Source organism: Gallinula chloropus (assembly GCF_964237585.1).
Source record: "Gallinula chloropus genome assembly, chromosome: 34".
Classification (NCBI taxonomy): Eukaryota; Metazoa; Chordata; class Aves; order Gruiformes; family Rallidae; genus Gallinula; species Gallinula chloropus.
The window spans coordinates 341157-361769 of record NC_140119.1 but is presented as its reverse complement, the minus strand read 5'-3'; the positions used below and the strand labels follow the sequence as shown (position 1 = coordinate 361769).

The 20613-nt window shown below is 55.7% G+C and overlaps 1 protein-coding gene across 1 annotated transcript in view; it reads left to right on the top strand.

The window, feature by feature from the left end:
- Positions 1–5327: 5327 nt before the first annotated feature.
- LOC311202994 (olfactory receptor 14A16-like) overlaps positions 5328–20613 on the top strand; it is a gene marked incomplete at both ends in the record, with an annotated part of 114280 nt that continues 98994 nt past the window's right edge. Inside the window, 2 exons of the mRNA XM_084277632.1 lie at positions 5328–5457; positions 9076–10007. Of these exons, the coding sequence (XP_084133758.1) occupies positions 5328–5457; positions 9076–10007 (1062 nt within the window). The remainder of the gene's footprint in view (positions 5458–9075; positions 10008–20613) is intronic.

Sequence of the window (20613 nt, the reverse complement as noted above, 5' to 3'; positions counted from 1 at the left end):
TTCCCTTTCCCTGCCACTTTTCATCCAATTTTATCCCAATTTCATCACTTTTCTCTCCCAATTTCCATCATGCAACCCAAAAAATCCAAGAAATTTTGGAAATCATTTGAAAAATAGTAAAAAATTGAAATTTTCAAGGAATTTTTTTAAAATAGAGTGGAATTTAAAAAATATTTCTTTTTCACAAATTTTGGTATTTTAAACCCAAAAAATGTTGGGAGGGGAAGCACCAGGCATGAATCACAGTGGTTTTCTTGGTCAAATTGAATTTTGGGGCACCGGAGCTGTCGTCACCATCTCCTCCGGTAAGTCCTCGTCACCATCATCTCCTCGCGACCAATTTTGGCCATTTTTGCCAAAAATTTCACCTTCCCGGGGCGTGGACGTGTGGGTGAGGGGACGAGGGTCGACACACTCCCCCCAGAATTCCACCCTGGAGGCCGTCGTTGGGTCTAAATGTGGGGTTGGGGGGTGGGGGGTGGTTTGGCCCTGGACAGAGGCCAAATGCCCACCAAGACGCTCGCTCACTCCCCCGGGACAGACAGACAGACAAATGGAGCCTCCGTGGGGTGGGACGGGGACAGTTCCTGACAGAAATCCCTGGGAGTGTAGAACAAGAACGGGCAGTTCCACTCCCCCCCAGTGCTGACACAGAGTCCCTGACTGACCCGACGGTTCCAGAGGGCTGCCTGACGGCCAGGACCGACTGAGCGGCCCCACACCCCGGCCACACTCAGCCTGTTCTGGAGGCAAACAGCCCCTCCCCTTTCTCCCCCAGCTGCTTTCATGGGGCAGTGGTGTCAGGGGGTGTGGAAAACAGCCCAGGCAAACTCAGCTCAGCTGTGCTGGCTGCTTGGGGAGCTGAGCTCTGGCCTGGCCAGCACCAGCACAGGTCTGAAACACTTCTTGGAGCAGAAGCAGTCGGTGGTGGGGCCAGAAAAGTGCAGAGAGGAGATGGGGACATGGGTCGGGGTTGGGGCCACCAGAAATATAACCACCAGTACCAGTAGCACCTTTGCCACAGAAGTAGGTGGCCGTGTCACCGTTCCTGAGGCTGTTCATCTGCAGCGTCACCGTGCTCTGGGAGTTGTCCGTGGTGATGCTGAACCGGCCCTGGACTGACGGCGCGTAGTAGGTGCTGCCATTACTGGTGTAAATAGCTGCGACCCACTCCAGCCCCTTCCCGGGCGCCTGGCGAGACCAAACCATGTATCTATTGCTGAAGTCGAAGCCAGAGCCCTTGCAGAGGAGGCGCAGGGACCCCCCGGGTGTCTGGAGGCCCCTCCGGGCTCCACCAGTGTCACGGCCGCCCGCAGCCCTGGGGAAGGAGGAAGGACACCAGTGAGTCGCCCACTCCCACCATCATCATCATCATCATCATCATCATCATCATCATCATCATCATCATCATCATCTCCATCACCACGTCCTCACCACCCCCTCATTACCTGGGAGGGCGATGAGGAAGAGGAGGATGGGGGAGGCCCAGCGGGTGCCCATGGTGATGGGTGGTGGGTTTGGGGAGGGGGGTGATGACACCATGTTGGGGTTGGAGGGTTCTTATAGGGTGGAGGGGTAGCAGGTGATTTGCATAACGAAGCAGGGAGGGGGAAAGAAGGGGTGAGTGTGTTAGCAACACCTCCTGTGGGTATCAGATTGCTAACGAGCACACCCATAGGGTTGTTTCTTTTGACTGATTTGATTAGCTCTGCATGGAATGAGGCACAGGGAAAAATTAATTAGTTTGTATTAGTTAGCTAAATAAGTAATTAACAGACTACGAGGGTCTGTATGAGATGTCCAGAGAAAACAAGGGGTAAATTAATTAATTAGAAGGTGTCCAGGGAATCTCTGGAAGCTGTAGGAGTTAATTAATTAATTATCACAGAGTCCCAGGGGTTGGAAGGGCCCTCCAGAGCCCTTGGGGTCCATCCCCCAGCCCAAGCAGGGTCCCTAGGACAGGGCACACAGGTCAGTGTCCAGACGGGGCTGGAATCTCTCCAGAGAAGGAGACTCCACACCCCCTGGGCAGCCTGTCCCAGGGCTCCCTCACCCTCACCGGGAAGAAGTTCTTCCCCAGATTGGTGGGGAACTCCCTGTGCTCCCACTTGAGCCCATCGCCCCTTGTCATCAATAATGAGCCCAACGAGCAATTAAGAGACAGAGTATATCTTGTTTCCAGTTACAGGGCTTCCTAACGAGTCGGTGCAGGAATGTGTGTTTGAGCTCAGGTAGCCATGGAGGAGAAACATAAAGAGGATGAGCTGAGGGAGAGGAAGACGTCCAGCCTTCATCCCTGAAGCCCAGCGGCAGAGCCCCTGAGTGCCACTGAGCACGCTCTAGCTGGGAGGAGGGAATGGGAATGACTTCCTGGGAATAATTATCATAACCCTGCCTTTCCCTACCTGACCGGCCACCTGGCCTGACAGGCAGCCTTTCCTGACCTGACCAGCCGCCTTGCCAGACCAGCCACCTGACCTGACCGGCCACCTCGCCTGATCTGACCTTCCACCTGACCTGACCGGCTGCCTGACCTGACCTGACCAGTCACCCGACCTGACTTGACCTGACCGGCCACCTTACCCGAATTGACCAGACGCCTGCCTGACCGGCCGCCTTGCCCAACCTGACCGGCTGCCTCACCTGACCGGCTGCCGTGCCCGACCTGACCGGACACCCACCTGACCGGCCGCCTTTCCCTAACTGACCAGCCACCTGTCCTGACCTGACCGGTCCCCTGCCCGACCGGCTACCTGACCTGACCGACCACCTCGCCAGAACTGACAGGCAGCCTTGCCCGACCTGACCAACCTCATTGCCCAACTGGCCGCCTGACCTGACCGGCTGCCTTGCCCGTCTGGCCACCTGACCTGACCATCCGACTTGCCCTACCAGACCGGCCGCCTTCCTAATCTGCCTTGGGCTCTGTACAGACCCCCTTTAATGGCTTCATTAACTGATTTCTCAATTTCACCCTGCACCTGCCATGGGTTCTCTAGATACCCCATGTAATTAATTAATTAACTGATTTCTTCATTACTTTCACTGTTTGTCTGCTATGGGCACCCTATAGACTCCCTTTAATTACTTGATTAACTGATTTCCTGATTACATTTGTTGTGCATATGACTTGGGCTCCCTGGATACCCCTTTTAATTATTTAATTAACTTCTTTATTGATTGCCTTCCGCCGTGTCTCTCCTCATAATTAGTTAATTAACCCGCACAGCTGCCACATCTTCCCTGGAGATTTTATAATTAATTGATTAAATCTTTGTTTTGACCAGGCACCTGAGACCAGATGCTTGTAATTCATTAATTAATTACTTAGCTAACTTATTAATTGTTCCCCTACCCTCATTCCCTGGAGAACTAATTAATTAAGTCCAAACCAAGTGGGTGCGCTCGTTAGCAATCCGATACCCAGGGGGAGGTAACGAGCCACCTCCACCATCCCCACCTCACTGTGCAAATCACCCCCCATCACTCTGCCCTATAAGAACCCCCCGACCCCATCATGGCACAATCACCCCCCTCCCCAAACCCACCACCCATCCCCATGGGCACCTGCTGGGCCTCCCTCATCCTCCTCTTCCTTGTTGCCCTCCCAGGTAATGAGGGGGTGGTGAGGACGTGGTGATGGAGATGATGATGATGATGATGATGTTGATGAAGATGATGATGATGATTATGATGTTGATGATGATGATGATGATGATGATGATGATGATGGTGGGAGCGGGCGACTCACTGGTGTCCTTCCTCCTTGCCCAGGGCTGCGGGCGGCCGTGACACTGGTGGAGTCTGGAGGGGCCTCCAGACACCCGGGGGGTCCCTGCGCCTCCTCTGCAAGGCCTCTGGCTTCACCCTCAGCAGCTTTGGCATGCAGTGGGTGCGCCAGGCGCCTGGGAAGACCCTTGAGTGGGTTGCGCAGATTAACAAGGATGGGAGCAGCACATGGTACAGGTCATTGGTCAAGGGCCGGTTCAGCATCTCCAGGGACAACTCCCAGAGCACGGTGACGCTGCAGATGAACAGCCTCAGGGACGGTGACATGGCCACCTACTACCAACACTGGACCGACGGCGCTGTGGTGGTTTGGCCCTGGCTGGAGATCAAATGCCCACCCAGCCGCTCGCTCTCTCCCCCTCTCAGCCACAAAGGGGAGACAATCTCTCTTGGGAGGCTTGGGACTGGAGATAAGGACAGAGGGATCACTCTCCAGGGAGTGCAACGGGCAGAAGAGACTCAGCACAGAATCAAGGACAGAAAAGGGATTTATTACACTGCAACTGCTACCCCCAGAGACCCGGAACGGAGAGAAGAATGGGAAGCGGCCAGGGCTTAAGGCACCTTCCCCCCACCCCTCCCCTGCTCAGCAGACTGAAACTCCATCACCATTTGACTCCCTTCCTCCCCCCAACATGGCCTGGGGAGGGGCAGGGAATGGGCACTGGGGTTCTGGGGGTTCCTCACCAGCTGCTTTCTTGCCCCAGATCTCAACGCTTCTCCTTCCCCCCACCCCTCGTCTCTTCGCACACTTGACTTTAATCAGACCCCAAATTAGAACAATTTTCCCATCCAATTCCCCCCAGATTCAATATTCCCACAGCAATTTGCCTGCGGATTATTTTTCACTCAAAAAAAATCATTAAAAGCTCATTTTGGGGCCAATTTTGGTCTCCAAAATTCTAATTTTCCCTCAAAAAACAACTTCATTCACCAAAATTTTCAATTCCAAACTAAAAATATATCCAAATTCCCCAAATTTGACTTTTTTCCTCTTTTTCTACAATTCAATTGTCTTGGCATGAATTTTTGGGTTGGAAACTACCAAAACACCCTAAAAATAGACATTTTTGCCAAGCAGATTGCCCTGCCCTAATTAAAAACCCACAAAATTCAAAAAAATTCCCCAAATTCTCCACCAAAATCAAATTTCTCACCTCAGTATTGAGTTCCCCACCCCCAACCCCATAATTTGTCCCAACGATGGCTTCGAGGGTGGGATTTTGGGGGGAGTGTGTTGACCCTCGTCCCCTTCCTTACCTGCCCTCACCATGTGAGGGGGAAATTTTGGGGCAAAAAACTGGTCCTGGCGAGATGATGGTGACGAGGACTTACCGGAGGAGACAGTGACAATGATCCTGGTGCCCCACACATCAATTTCTTCAGCACATCGTCTGTGATTCACGCCCGGCGCTTCCTCTCCAAAATTTTTTGGGTTTAAAAAACCTAATATGGGGGAAAAAAAATTTAAAAAAATCAAAAATATTCCATAAGTCTCAAAAAGTCTCTGAAATTCTTTGAAATTCTTTGAAACCCGGATGGGATGGGTCTGCCAGTCTCCTGGGAAGGGGCTGGAGTTCATCCCTCAGATTAACAGCGGTGGTGGCAGCACCTACTACGCGGTGTCGGGTCACGTCGGGCGCTGGGTCAGGTCAGTCCGTGGGTCAGGTCAGGTGGTGGTTCACGTCAGGCGGCCGGTAACACCAGGAGCCCAGTCAAGTCAGGCAGCAGCTCAGGTCAGGCGGGGGGTCTTGTCAGGCACCCCCTCTGGACTCGACCAGCGTCACGTTCCCTGCGCCTCCTCTGCCAGGCCTCCGGCTTCTCCCCCAGCAGCCTCCCCATGCCCTGGGTGCTCCAGGCGCCCGGGAAGGGGCTCGAGGGCGTCGCCAGTATCAGGAACCATGGTGGGACCCAAATCTACGCGCCGTCGGTCCAGGAGCGCCGCAGGCTCCCCAGAGAACTCATATAATTAATTCATTAACTTATTCTTTAATTATTTTCCCATGTGTCTGCCATGGGCTCACTGAAAGACCCCATATAATTAATTAATTAACGGATTTCTTAATTACTTTTGCCCTGCATCAGACATGGGGTCCCCCAGAGACATCCTATAATCAATTAATTAACAGATTTCTTAATTGCTTTCAGCATGTGCCTGCCACTGGCTCCCCCAGAGAACCCATTTAATGAATTAATAGATGGATTTCTTAATGACTTTTGCCGTGCATATGACATGGACTGCCTGGAGACCCCCTATAATTATTTAATTAACAGATTTCCTAATTCCACTCTGCCACCAATCTCCCGTAATTGCTTAATTAAATCCTACAGCTGCCCAGGCTTCCCTGGAAAGTTTTTAATTAATTAATTAATCCCTTCTTTGCCGGGGCACCTGACACTAGACACTTGTATTTAATCTGTTCATTAATTAACTAAATATTTAGTTTTTCTCCATGCCACATTCTCTGTAAAACTAATTAATTAAGTCAAAACAAACCACCATACGGGTGCGCTCGTTAGCTATCTGATACCCTGCCTGGATCCTCCTTCCAGCCCTTCTTGTCTGTGGGTGTCACACCTGCCAGGCTCCAGTCGAGTGGAACTTCCCCAGTCTGCCAGGATTGCTGGGAGATGATGGAAAGGGGTTTGGCAAGCACACCTGCCAGCTCTCTCAGCACCCTGGGGTGGATCCCATCTGGCCCCAGTGACTTGTGGGTGTCTAACTGGCCAAGCAGGTCACTCATCATTTCCTCCTGACCCATGGGAGCTTTGTTCTGCTTCCCCTCCCTGTCAGCCCCTTCCTGAGGACGAGCACTCAGGGAATAACCTGTGCATTTCCCTCTTTACTCGAATATCCTCCTGGATCTCTCTACTCAGCCAAGCTGGCTCAAACCAGTTACAGACCTACTATTCCAGCTGGACTGTCACAAGTCCCTGGGGCCAGATGGGATCTGCCCGAGAGCACTGAGGGAACCGGCGGATCCAGTTGCTGAGCTCCTCTCCATCATCTCTCAGCAGCCATGTGCAACCAGAGAGGTACCAGATGACTGGAGACTTGCTCATGTGATGCCCATCTATACTAAAGATCCTGGGCAAGATCCAGGGATCTCCAGGCCTATTAGACTGACCTCAGTGCCAGGGAAGATTATGGGGCAAGTCATCCTGTGGGTAATCAGAGAGCAAATATATGACAACCAGGGGATCAGGCCCAGCCAGCACGGGGTCATAAAGGGAAATTCATGCTTCTAGAGGTGATGAAGTAGTGTTGAGGTTTATTTTCACAAAGCAAGCCCTGGCAGAAGATGTGCAGTTGGTATAGAGCGGGAGACAGACAGAGAGACAGAGACACCCATGCTGGAGCAGGTTTTCTTGGGTTGGGGGGGCTTGTGACTCCCTGGAGGACCAGGCTGGAGCAGTCTGGGCTTGAGAGACTGAGAGACAATCTATGATGTCATGTCTGCACCCCGCAGCAGTGACCCACTCTGGGGCAGCTGAGGAAGAGCCGAAGCCCCGTGGGAAAGGACTCAGGTTGGAGAAGTTCCTAGAGGACTGTCTGCTGTGGGTGGGACCCCAGGGTGCAGCAGGGGAAGGGGGTGAGAAATGAATGCCCCCCTATTGAGATGGAAAACAGCTGGTGAGGAACTGACCAAAACTCCCATTGCTCCCAACACCCTGCGCCATCCTGGGGGGAAGAAGGGAGAGCAATCATGAGTGAAGTGAAGTCTGCTGAGAGGAGGGGGGTGAGGGAGGTGTTGTAAGATTTAGTTGTACTTATTATCTGACTCAGGTCTCCCTGGGTGTGTAGTGTAGTGTAATTAATTAGTTTTCTTTCCTTTATTCTGTGCTGACTCTCTTTTGTCTGTGACACTAATTGCAGAATGATCTCCCCCTCTCCTTTCCTTGTACTGAGTCCTCCCCAGCTCAGAGCTTCCATCCCACCAGGGAGTCAACTATCTTGTTCTCACGCTCTGCAAACCAGGAGGGACACGATGCATGAGGAGCCTTTAGTTCCCTTTCTGCTCGAATCCCTGGGACACTTCAGAAAGAGTGGAGCCTTCAGGGGCTGCTGGAGACTCATCGTCAGAGCAGATGTCACCTCCACATGACAAGGGCTACAGGTTTGTGCTGGATGTGATGAGGGTGGGTGAAACCTGGGTGGTACTAGCCAAGTTGTGGGGTCTTTGTACAGGTGACATGAGAGCATAGAGAGCAGAGTCTCAGCCTTGCTCCCTCCTGCCTGTCCTTCCACCCCAGCTCCCCTCTTCTCCCAGAAACCCCCAAACTCCTGGCACTGCACCCTAAGATCCAAGAGACAGCTGCTGGACGCTCTCCCACCTTGACTGGGTGGGTGATCTTTTGGGTCATGTTGTCTGTGCCCTTCATCCTTCCCAGGGATATTTTAGGTTCCTTTTGTTCTGGTCATTCTTTAGATTGTTTTCCTTGCTGCTGTTCGTGTTCTCCCACTCTCAGAGTTATCACCATGTAGGTTTGTTCTCCAGCTCTCAGCTTTCTCAGTTCCATGCAGTGTAGAGGTCTGGGAGTATCAGTTCCTCTCAGCAGCTTTTGGGAAACTCTCAGAACATCCTGCCCCATAGATCCTGCCCCGTGTTTGGCACTGCTGGAACACCTGCATTCCAGCCCCAGAGGTGGGTGTGACACACTGAGAGGGAGCTGAAGCTGAAGGCAGGACACACGTGCTGGAAACACAGCTTTAAGCAGCAGAGACATTGTCAGGCAGCTCACTTGTGCTCCTTCATCCTAATGACTTCTAGGCATCGTCTGCTAGGCAAGGAGCTGACATTCTTTAGGAGGTCTCACCTTCACCAGGCCTGACCGTCTGCTTGATCTACCCCACTGGGCTTGTGTGGTCTCCCTGCAGAGAGGCATGGCTCTCATGTAGTGTCCCAGGGAGTGCTGCTCCACCACTCGTGGGCTGCCAGTCTCCTCTGCTATTCCTTTGTTTCTTTCAGAGAGGGGCCGTGTTCTGCCTCCTCCATCAAGTTTCCACCTTGGGGCTGGAAAAAGAAGAGGTCCTAGGTCTGCCCTCTGCCTGGCTTGTCCTAAGAGGATTTCTACACCTCAAACTAGTGCACAATCCATGGCAGTAGAGGGACTCCATGGCAGCACGTGGGCAGAGGTCTCCTGCTTCTCAAAGAACATCCAGATAGGACTGAGAAATCAAGCAAATGGCTTGGGACTGGCTGAGGTAGCAGGATGTCTGTGAACAATGGAGTGGCTTTGCTCAGAAAAATGTGGTGTAATATTCCTCTGTGTTTTCCTCCTTAGGAAAATGCCCTCAGGTCCAGAACAAGAAAATGGCCAACAGCAGCTCCATCAGTCAGTTCCTGCTTCTGGCACGGGGAGAAACACGGGAGCTGCAGCTCCTGCACTTCTGGCTCTTCATGGGCATCTACCTGACTGCTCTCCTGGGCAATGGCCTCATCATCATCACCATAGCCTGTGACCACCACCTCCACACCCCCATGTACTTCTTCCTCCTCAACCTCTCTGTCACTGATCTGGGCTGCATCTCCACCACTGTCCCTAAAGCCATGGCTAACTTGCTGATGGAAATCAGGGCTATTTCCTACACAGGATGTGTTTCTCAGGTCCTTTTCTTTTTCTTTCTAATGTCAGCAGAGTTCTTTCTTCTCACTGTCATGGCCTATGACCGCTACGTTGCCATCTGCCACCCCCTGCGCTACGGGACCCTCCTGGGCAGCAGAGCTTGTGTCCACATGGCAGCAGCTGCCTGGGCCAGTGGGTTTCTCTATGCTGTGCTGCACACAGCCAATACATTTTCCCTGCCCCTCTGCCATGGCAATGCTGTGAACCAATTCTTCTGTGAAGTTCCTCAGCTTCTCAAGCTCTCCTGCTCAGACACCCACCTCAGGGAAGCTTCTCTTCTCATTGCTAGTGCCTCTTTATTCTTTGGGTGTTTTGTGTTCATCGTGGTGTCCTATGTGCAGATCTTCAGGGCTGTGCTGAGGATCCCCTCGCAGCAGGGACGGCACAAAGCCTTTTCCACCTGCCTCCCTCACCTCACCGTGGTCTCCTTGTTTATCAGCACTGGTATTTTTGCATGCCTGAAGCCCCCCTCCATCTCCTCCCCAGCCCTGGACATGCTGGTGGCAGTTCTGTACTCGGTGGTGCCTCCAGCAGTGAACCCCCTCATCTACAGCATGAGGAACGTGGAACTCATGAGTGGACTTTGGAGAGTGAGGAATAAATCCCTTACCTACCTCTCTGGCTTGACCTTGAGACCCTGTAAATGAATTTCCACGCTCTCCCTGTATTTAAACATTAAAAATGACCCAGCATTAACATTTCAGTCTGGTATTTTTTCCTCTGACACCTTCTCTGGAGCTACAGCTGAGGCTCCTCTGTATGGAATCCTTGCACAGCAGGTCTTTGAAAGAGCTTGCCTCTCTAGCAGGATTTCCATCAGGAAAGGGAATCTCCTCAGGGCATTGCCCAAAGGCTTCAGGCTTTTTCCAGAAGCACTCTCAAGCCCATGCCCAAGGAACAGACTCAAAACCCCCTGATGCTTCGCTTGTTTGTCCAACAGACACAGTGGGGTGAGATCAGGGTCCCAGTGAGGTGTTCCAGGTACTGAGGAACAGCTCAGGTGTTCTATCTTGTGGGCAGCACCCACACGTTGTGAATGGGCTCCAACTGACCTGCCTGCAGCTCTCCAGGCTGCGACAGGGCTGGTGGCAGAGGGTTGTTTTTCAGGAAGGACTCAGGAGCTGACAGAAGAGCACAGGGGAGCTGCAGTGATATCATGTTCCAAGAGGTCAGGAGTGAACAGAGCCCAGTGGACGTGGGGCTGTCAGAGGTGAAGTGACCCAGAGATGAAGGGCTAAATCTGGGTGTGAACCCCCAAGCAGTTTCTGCAAGCCCAGGGGACTCTGCAGACACAGGGGCAGGAGCCTGCTGAGGGATTCCTGTTCCCATCACTGGACTTCTACAGGCTGGATCCCAGTGCAGCACCCAAACATGTCTTACAAAACCAGTGAGATCACCCTGCACGGCCACAGATGAGCTGCTGGGGGAGGCACTGAGTGGCATTCATATCCCTGAGCTGGGTTTGCTTCCCAGCCTGAGCAGCATGTCCCTTGCAGAGTCCTCCTGAGCCCAGGACCCACAACCCTCTTGCTCTGCAGAGTAGCACTGCCAGTGCAAGGGTGGAGGAGAAGATGGGAAAGGGATGTTGGAATGGCCAACCAGGCCATCACAGAGGAGCATCACGGTTAGGAAAGGCTCTCTGGGGAGATGAGATGTCCTGGGAGAGGAATAGGACACCGTATATGTACGTGCAGGGAAGAAGCAGCAAGAGAAACCCTTGGCTGTGGGTGCCAGCTTGGGACAGGCTGCCCTGCCCCGAGGTGAGATCTGCCAGAGGAGCTCCAGGGCAAGGGCTCTGTGCCAGGTTGGAAGAACCAGGGTGTGTAGGCACTCTGTGAGTTTCCATCCTCATGGTGACCAGAGAGTAACCTCAGCTGGTGATGAGCAAAAGCCTCCCCATTTCGCTGGGCACTGGACGACCACTGGGCCCTGTGGGGCGACAGGACACATCCAAGGGGGTCAATGACATGGGACGTCTGCATCTTCTCACTTTGTCATCCTGAAATTGCTCCCTCTGATTTCCTGCTCCAATCAGCATTCAGGGAGTCACACATCAATGTTCTGCAGGAGTTTCATCACCCACAGCCCTGAGCAGCTTCTACTACACCTCCAGGAATCTTCATTGTTGCCGTGGCCCTCCACACTCAGTGACTTTCCCCTGGAAGCTTGTTAGTGTGCAGCCACTATCATCAGCTTGTTCTTGCCTCTCAACTTCTGTACAGCTGCAGGGGGACTTTAAGGAGACACTGTCTTCTAGAAAGAGTCTTGCTGATGTGATGATGGCAGCTAACACAGGATACAGCACAAGTCCATTTCTTTCTCAGTCATGACTAACTAATATTTTCAGCATCAACAAACATTTTCATTTGACTGTAAAATGTTGCCCAAAACCCCTCCAATTTCATTTTCTAAAGATGGGCCTGGGGTCTGGGGACACAGCCAAGTAGAAGCGACCACAGGAGGCTGGGCAGGGAGTTCACTAGGGACAGGAGTTGGTGACAAGGCTCTGGGCAGGAAATCTGGCCAGGAATAAGGCCAAAGTGGGTGCTGGAGATCTGCCAGAAAAGCCTGAGAAATTCCTTCACATTTAAAAAGATACAAGCACATTTTCACTGACTGAATATTTCCAAACAATCAACTGCTGTTTTCCTCAAATCAGACTAAGTTAGGAACTCTGGGGATAAGCATGAAACATAGTAGGAAAAACACACATCCTCCTGAGTCCTTGGGGTGTCAGGACACTGTCACACTGTGCACTGAAACTTGCCTTTTGGGTATTTCCACCTGCCCTGAGGAAATGGACTGTGTCTCAGGGCCTCTTTTCAGCAGACTCTCTGCCCATGTGCCCTGTCCTTTGCTTTTGAGATTCACTCCACCCCCTTACAGTTTTTTACTCATAGTTGGGGAATGTGTTTTATGGGTTTTTTATCATTTTTAATCATTTTTTTTCAAAATGAGGAAGAATTCTGTTTCTATTCCCAGCCAGTCCTCAGGGTAAACGGGGTGGGAATTGTGGCAAAGAGGCTGCAACATTCAGCTGCAGACTCAGTGCAGAAGCCTGATGAAGGAAAAGAGAGCAACTCCCAAGCATCCCTTGGAGACATGGTGGGGTTGGGGAGGTGTAAAGGTGTCTAGGCAGTGTGGGAACTCAGGGAGAGAGCTATTGTGAGCTTTCCACACCTCCTTAGGAGATCCTCTGGTTCAATTTTAGTTGGAGAAAGCTCTTCTGTAAATTGAAAAACTAAAAAGCCTGAAAATATTAAAACTTCTTTTTTATTTTTTTAATTAAGTGCTCATTGAAATCTTCCACTTTAAATAGAGTCCTGAAACCTCTCCAATTAGCTGTACAAGTCTTGAAACCCTGAAGAAAAGACACAAAGCTTGTTAGAGCTTTTTCAATTTTAATGAGCCCCATGGTGTATTTGGTGCTGATTCCATGAACTGCAGATCCTGTGAGGAGATTGAAGCAGTCTCTGCAAGAGTTAAGGTCAGAAGAAAAAGCTGAACTGCTGTAGAGTGTTAATTGGCCCCACTGAGGCCCATTACTGAGAAAGCCTCTCTCCTCATGAATGGGTTAGAGCAGAAAATTGGAGTCTGTGATTTAAGGTAGACTGAGGCACTGTGCAGGTGGATGTGATGCTGAGTAAAGCCTTGATGTATTTTATCAAGCAGAAGAGCCAGCCCCACAGAAGTGGGATTCTGCCCCCTGCACTGCCTCAGGGCTCTTCCTGGGCCAGTGTCACATGGGGTGTGTGATGCAGCATGTGGTACAAGGGTACCACAGCTCCCAGCATCCTGAGGGGGTGCAAGGAAGCAGTGAGGCCCCAGTTCTGTGAGATTAGTATGTATGGTGGTTTAGGCCTGGCTGGAGGCCAGACGCCCACCAAAGTCGATCTATCACTCCCCTTTTTTTGGACAGGGGAGAAAATAGATATAGAGAGGCTGAGGAGTCAAGATAAGCACAGGGAGAGATCATCCTGTAATCAACAACACGGCAGAACAGACTCAACACAGAGTGAAGGAAAGAAAACTCTCTGATTGATGACACTGCACTACACAGACAGTGACACCAGAGTCGGGTCAGAAGCGTGACCAGATCTCAAAGCACCTTCCCCCACCCCTCCCTTCTTAGCAGACTTTATTTTAGTCAGGATTTTGCTCCCTTCTCTGGTGGCAAATGCAGCTGCTTGTGTTTCTCTTTCTCCTGTATGTGATTCCCAGAGGCGCTGTGACCATCGCCAATTGGCTCGGCCTTAGTCAGCAGCAGCTCTGGCCTTGAATCAGCCAATGTTTACTCTCTGGGGTCTGCAGAGAGCTTCTGGCTGCTTCTTACAGCACCCATTTTCTGCAGCCCCCATTCTCTCAAACAGCCTCACCCCTAATTTACCCCCAAATTCTATTAATTTTTCCCAGAATTCTCATAATTTTTCCACAAATTCCTCAATTATCTTTTAAATTTCCTTAATTTACCCCCAAATTCCCTCATATTTTCCACAAATTCCTTCATTTCCCCCAAAATTCCTTTATATTCCTCCAAAACCCTCTAATTTTTCCAGCTGGGACAGTGGTCGAGTACAGAGGGGCTTCAAGACACCCGGGGGGTCCCTGCACCTCCTCTACAAGGCCTCTGGCTTTGACTTCAGCAGCACCCACATGTTCTGGGCTCTCCAGGCCCCCGGTAAGGGGCTGGAGTGGGTCACACACATTAGCAATGATGGGAGCAGCACCGACTACGGGTCATCGGTCAAGGGCTGGTTCACCATCTCCAAGGACAACACTCAGAGCACGGTGATGCTGCAGATGAACAGCCTCAGGGATGGTGACACGGCCACCTACTACTGGTGGTGGCCTTGACCCTATCCCTGTATCCCCACCTCCCTGGAGAACCGGTTTGTCCCATTTTCAATCTCTTTTAAGTCAACTTGGAGTGTTTCTGGCCAAAATCTCCCCCAGTTTCCTTCAGAACCCAACTGTGGGGCCCACCGACCCCTTGAAGGAAATCTTGGCGGCACAAGAACAGGCTGTCCCAGGCTGTGGGAAGAGGAGTCGGCCAGGAAGGGAGCCAGCTTGCCTGAGGAGAGAGATACAGGAAGTCGACTCCACGTCCGTGTCCTCGTCCTTCAAGGGGAGAAAGTCTCGGCTGAGCCTTTGCCATGGCTCCAGGGTTCAGGGTTTGGGTTGGGATTTGGGGCAAATACGGCCGAGCCATGAGGGGAATGGTCAAAGGACCCAGACATTACCATTCCATCCCAACACTCAACTGGTCACCCCAACCCTCCACTGGTCACCCCAACCCTCCACTGATCACCCCAACCATCTGCCCTTGGAGCGACGCGTGGCCAGGCTTTGCTATACTGCCCCCAGCTCGGCCTCCTCCAGCTCTGTCCCAGTTCTGGGTCGCTGGGTGCTGGGAGAGAAGAGGGGATGCTCAGAGCAAGTTCTGTTCTTGGGGGGGGGCCTTGACCCAGAGGTTCATTCCCTTTCCCATCTTCTTACCGTGGCTTTTACATGGCCTCTGGGCAGCTGGCAGGCTTGGGAACTCATCCTGAATCCTGGAAAAGCCAGAATCAAAGCCTCAGCAGGCCCCCAGCTGACCCTCACCCCCCGGGCAAGGGGCTGGGGGCATTTGGGGTGCCAGGGCCAGCTCCTCTTGGTCTCCCAGGCGACGCCAGGCACTGACTTTGCCCAGGTGGCGGCACATGGTTGGCTGCCCCTTGCGCCGTCACCTCTCGGCACTGTGATGTCATCACACGTCACACTCACCCTCCACTATAACTTGGGGTGTGGCGGCTGTGGGGCTGCCAGAAGCCCAGGAGCAGCTGTGGCAGCAGGAGCCATGGCTGGGTAGCGCTGCAGCCACAGCTGGAGCAGCCGCCGGCAGAGACCCCGCTCCAGGCGCACCCGGCAGACACACAGCCGGAGAAGGGGGAGGCAGCCAGCTGCCAGCCACAGGCAGCAACGCCAAGGGAGGCCATGGAAACGGGGGCCCGTCCCCAGGCGTTGTGGGATGTCCTGGGGCTGCGGGCGGTGGGCGACGCAAGGGTGGCCGGGCAGCAGGGAGCGAGGCAGGGGACTCACAGATTCCCTTTTTAACCAGGGTGCCGCTCTGTCCTGCACCGCTGCACCCCCATGCAGAGGAGGAGGAGGAGGAGGAAGGCACTGTAAGTGCAGCACCCGCAGTCTCCTGCAAATAATTTGACTAGTAAAGGCTGAGGGAAAGAAGGAATTCAGGACCTCAGCCTTGTCCTCATCCCTTGTCACTCCTGTTCCCCCTGCGTCCAGTCAGGGCTGGAGATTCCCCTTGACCCTCCTGTTCCTGTTCATCTCCCTAGAGAAGGACTTTGATTCTCTGGTACAGAACTGGCCAGGCTGAGTCCCAGTTGGGCTTCAGCCCTTCTGACTTTCTCCCCATGTGATCTCCCCACATACGGCCGGTCAGGTAAGGCCCAGTCAGCAAGGCGGCCGGTCAGGCAAGGAGACCGGTCAACATGGCGGCCAGTAAGGCAAGGAGACCGGTCTACATGGTGGCTGGTCAGGCAAGGTATCAGGTCAGGTAGGCAGCTGGTCAGGCAGGGAGGCCGGTAACCAAGGCAGTTGGTCAGGCAGGTGTATGGTCAGGCAAGGTGGCCAGTGAGGCAGGGAGGCCGGTCAAACAAGGTGTCTGGTCAGGCAGACGGCAGGTCAGGCAAGGCGATCGGTCGCCGAGGCGGCCGGTCAGTGACGGTGGCCAGTGAGGCAGGTGGCCAGTCAGTGATGCAGCCAGTCTCTAAGGCAGCAGGTCACTCAGGTGGCCGGTTGGGCAATGCGGCCGGTCAGGCCAGGCAGCCAGTGTGCATGGTGGCCACCTGACCCGCCACCTGACGTGACCTGTCACCTCCCCTGACCCACCGTGAACAGCACCTATGGAGACAGCTCAAAGGTTTTCTGGCAAACTAAAGCCCTCAGAGCCACAATGCTAGGGGCTGCTTGTGGGCTGCCTGGGGAGGTTTCAGGCCAGCTATGTCTTTCAGTCCTGGCTCCTTTGGTTTGGGAGATATTGCTGGACGTTGGGCATGTTTTCAAGGGAGCACTTCTGAGGCCGTGAACAGCAACTACGGAGAGAGCTCGAAGGTTTCCTGGCAAACAAAAGCCCTAAGAGCCGCCCACCTGACCTGAACGGCGGCCTTGCCTGACCAGCCGCGTAACCTGACTGGGCACCTTCGCTGACCTGACCAGCCGCCTTGCCTGACCTGACCAGCTGCCTTGACCGACTGGCCGCCTGGCCTGACCTGCATGGCCGCCTGAACCGACCGGCCGCCTTGTCCAACTTGATAGGCCGCCTGCCCGACCGGCCGCCTGAACTGACCGGCTGCCTTACCCGACCTGACCAGCTGTGCGATCTGACTGGTCCCCCTGTCCTACGGGCCGCCTGACCTGACCTGACTGGCCGCCTGAGCTGACCGGCCACCTTGCCCAACTGGCCACTTGACCTTAGCTGACAGGCCTCCTGACCTGACCAGCCGCCATGCCCGACCAGCCTCCTTGACCGACCTGACAGGCCAACTGACCATCCGCCTCTCCCAACCTGACCGGCCGCCTGCCCGACCTGCCCGGCCGCCCGACCCACCAGACTGTCCACTGCCCGACCAGCCTCCTGACCTGACCGGGCTCCTTGCCCGACCTGACCGGCCGCGTACCCGACCGGCCACCCTACCTGACCAGCCACCTCGCCCGACCTGACCGGCCGCCTGACCTGACCTGACCCAACTGGCGGCCTGACCTGACCGGCCGTCTTGCCTGACCTGACCGGCTACGCGATCTGACCGGCCACCTGCCCGAACTGACTGGCCGTGTGACCCGACCGTCCACCTGAACTGATTGGCTGCCTTGCACGACGTGACCGGCTGCCTCCCTGACTGGCTGCCTGGCCTGAACTGACCAGCCACCTGACCTAACCACCCGCCTCGCCCGACCTGACCACCCGCCTGCCCGACCGGGCCGCCTGACCTCACCTGACCGGCCACCTGACCTGACCGCCCGCCCGAACTGACTGGCCGCCTGCCCCACCTTACCGGACGCCTGCCTGACCTGACCAGCCTCCTTGCCCAACATTACCGTCCGCCTGACCAACCCGCTGCCTTCCCGACCTGATCGTCCGCCTGAGTGACCGGCTGCCTGTCCTGACCGGCCACCTGACCTGACTGGCTGCCTTGCTCTTCTTACTGGCCTCCTACCCGACTGGCTACCTGACCTGACCTGACCAGCCGCCTGACCTGACAGGCCTCCTTGCCCGCCTTGCCAGACCAGCCACCTGACGTGACCGGCCGCCATGCCTGACTCGATGCCTGACCTGACCTGACCGGCCTCCTGACCTGACAGGCCGCCTGCCTGACCAACGGCCCGACCTGTCCGGCCATCTTGCCCAACCTGACTGGCTGCCTGCCCGACCTGCTGCCTGACCTGACAGGACTCCTTGCCTGACCTGACTGGCCGCGTGATCTGGCCTGCCGCCTGCCAGAATTGACCGGCTGCCTTGCCCGACCAGCCGCCTGACCTGACCGGCCACCTCGCCCGACCTGACCTTCCACCTGACCTGACCAGCCGCCTGACCTGACCTGATCTGACTGGCCACCTTACCCGAATTGACCAGACGCCTGCCCGACCTGACCGGCCACCTGCCCGACCGGCATCCTGACCTCACCGGTCGCCTTGCCCGACCTGACATGCCGCCTGCCCAACCAGCTGACTCACCTGAGCGGCTGCCTTGCCCGACTGGCCGCCTGACCTGACCTGACTTTCCACGTGACCTAGCAGTCCGCCTTGCCTGACCGGCCACATGACCTGACATGACCAGACACCTGACCTGACTGGCCACCTGACCTGACCGGCCGCCTGACCTGACCTGACCTGACTGGCTGCCTGACCTGACCGGCTGCCTCACCTGACCTGTCCGGACCGGCCACCTTGCCCGAACGGACCAGCTGCCTGACCTGACCTGACCTAACCTGACCGGACGCCTGACCTGACTTGACTTGACCGGCCGCTTGACCTTTCCGGCCACCTTGCTGGACCAGCCGCCCCACCTGACCGGCCGCCTTCCTGACCTGAACGGCCGCCTGACCTGACTGGCCTCTCTGACCGGCTGCCTTTCCCGAACAGCCGCCTGACCTGACCTGACCAGCTGCTTGACCTGACCGGCCACCTTGCCTGACAGGCTGCCTCCCCGACTAGCCGCCTGCCTGATCTGACCGGTCGTCTTCCTTTACCTGACTGGCCACCTGACCGACCGACCGACCACCTGACCTGACCTGACCTGACTGGCCCACTCCCTGACTGGCCACCTGACATGACCTGACCTGACCTGCCGCCTGACCTGTCCAGATGCCTGACCTGAACTGACGTGACCGGCCGCCTGACCTGATAGGCTGCCTTGCCAGACTTGAATGGCCAACTACCTGACTGGCCGCCCGACGTGACTGGCCGCCTTCCCAGACTTGTCTGGTCGCCTGCCTGACCGGCTGCACTACCTGACCGGCTGCCTTGCCGGACCGACCAGCTGGCCTGACCAGCCGTCTTCTCTGACCTGACTGGCCACCTGTCCAACAGACGGCCCAACCTGACCAGCCACCTAGCTCGACGTGACCGGCCTCCTGCCCGATCGGCCCCACGACGTGACGAGCCTCCTTCCTGATTGGCTGCCTGACCTGACCAGCTGCCTTTCCTGACTGGCCGCCTTGCCCGACACAACCGGCTGCATATCCAACTGTCCGCATTCCCCGACCGGCCGCCTGCCTGACCGGCAGCCTGACCTGACCGGATGCCTAACCTGACCTGGCCAGAATGGCCACCTGACCTGACCGTCTGCCTTGCCTGACCTGACCGGTCGCATGCCCGACCAGCCTCCTTGACCGACCTGACAGGCCAACTGACCATCCGCCTCTCCCAACCTGACCGGCCGCCTGCCCGACCTGCCCGGCCGCCCGACCCACCAGACTGTCCACTGCCCGACCAGCCTCCTGACCTGACCGGGCTCCTTGCCCGACCTGACCGGCCGCGTACCCGACCGGCCACCCTACCTGACCAGCCACCTCGCCCGACCTGACCGGCCGCCTGACCTGACCTGACCCAACTGGCGGCCTGACCTGACCGGCCGTCTTGCCTGACCTGACCGGCTACGCGATCTGACCGGCCACCTGCCCGAACTGACTGGCCGTGTGACCCGACCGTCCACCTGAACTGATTGGCTGCCTTGCACGACGTGACCGGCTGCCTCCCTGACTGGCTGCCTGGCCTGAACTGACCAGCCACCTGACCTAACCACCCGCCTCGCCCGACCTGACCACCCGCCTGCCCGACCGGGCCGCCTGACCTCACCTGACCGGCCACCTGACCTGACCGCCCGCCCGAACTGACTGGCCGCCTGCCCCACCTTACCGGACGCCTGCCTGACCTGACCAGCCTCCTTGCCCAACATTACCGTCCGCCTGACCAACCCGCTGCCTTCCCGACCTGATCGTCCGCCTGAGTGACCGGCTGCCTGTCCTGACCGGCCACCTGACCTGACTGGCTGCCTTGCTCTTCTTACTGGCCTCCTACCCGACTGGCTACCTGACCTGACCTGACCAGCCGCCTGACCTGACAGGCCTCCTTGCCCGCCTTGCCAGACCAGCCACCTGACGTGACCGGCCGCCATGCCTGACTCGATGCCTGACCTGACCTGACCGGCCTCCTGACCTGACAGGCCGCCTGCCTGACCAACGGCCCGACCTGTCCGGCCATCTTGCCCAACCTGACTGGCTGCCTGCCCGACCTGCTGCCTGACCTGACAGGACTCCTTGCCTGACCTGACTGGCCGCGTGATCTGGCCTGCCGCCTGCCAGAATTGACCGGCTGCCTTGCCCGACCAGCCGCCTGACCTGACCTGACCTGACCGGCCACCTCGCCCGACCTGACCTTCCACCTGACCTGACCAGCCGCCTGACCTGACCTGATCTGACTGGCCACCTTACCCGAATTGACCAGACGCCTGCCCGACCTGACGCCTTGCCCGACCTGACCGGCCACCTGCCCGACCGGCATCCTGACCTCACCGGTCGCCTTGCCCGACCTGACATGCCGCCTGCCCGACCAGCTGACTCACCTGAGCGGCTGCCTTGCCCGACTGGCCGCCTGACCTGACCTGACTTTCCACGTGACCTAGCAGTCCGCCTTGCCTGA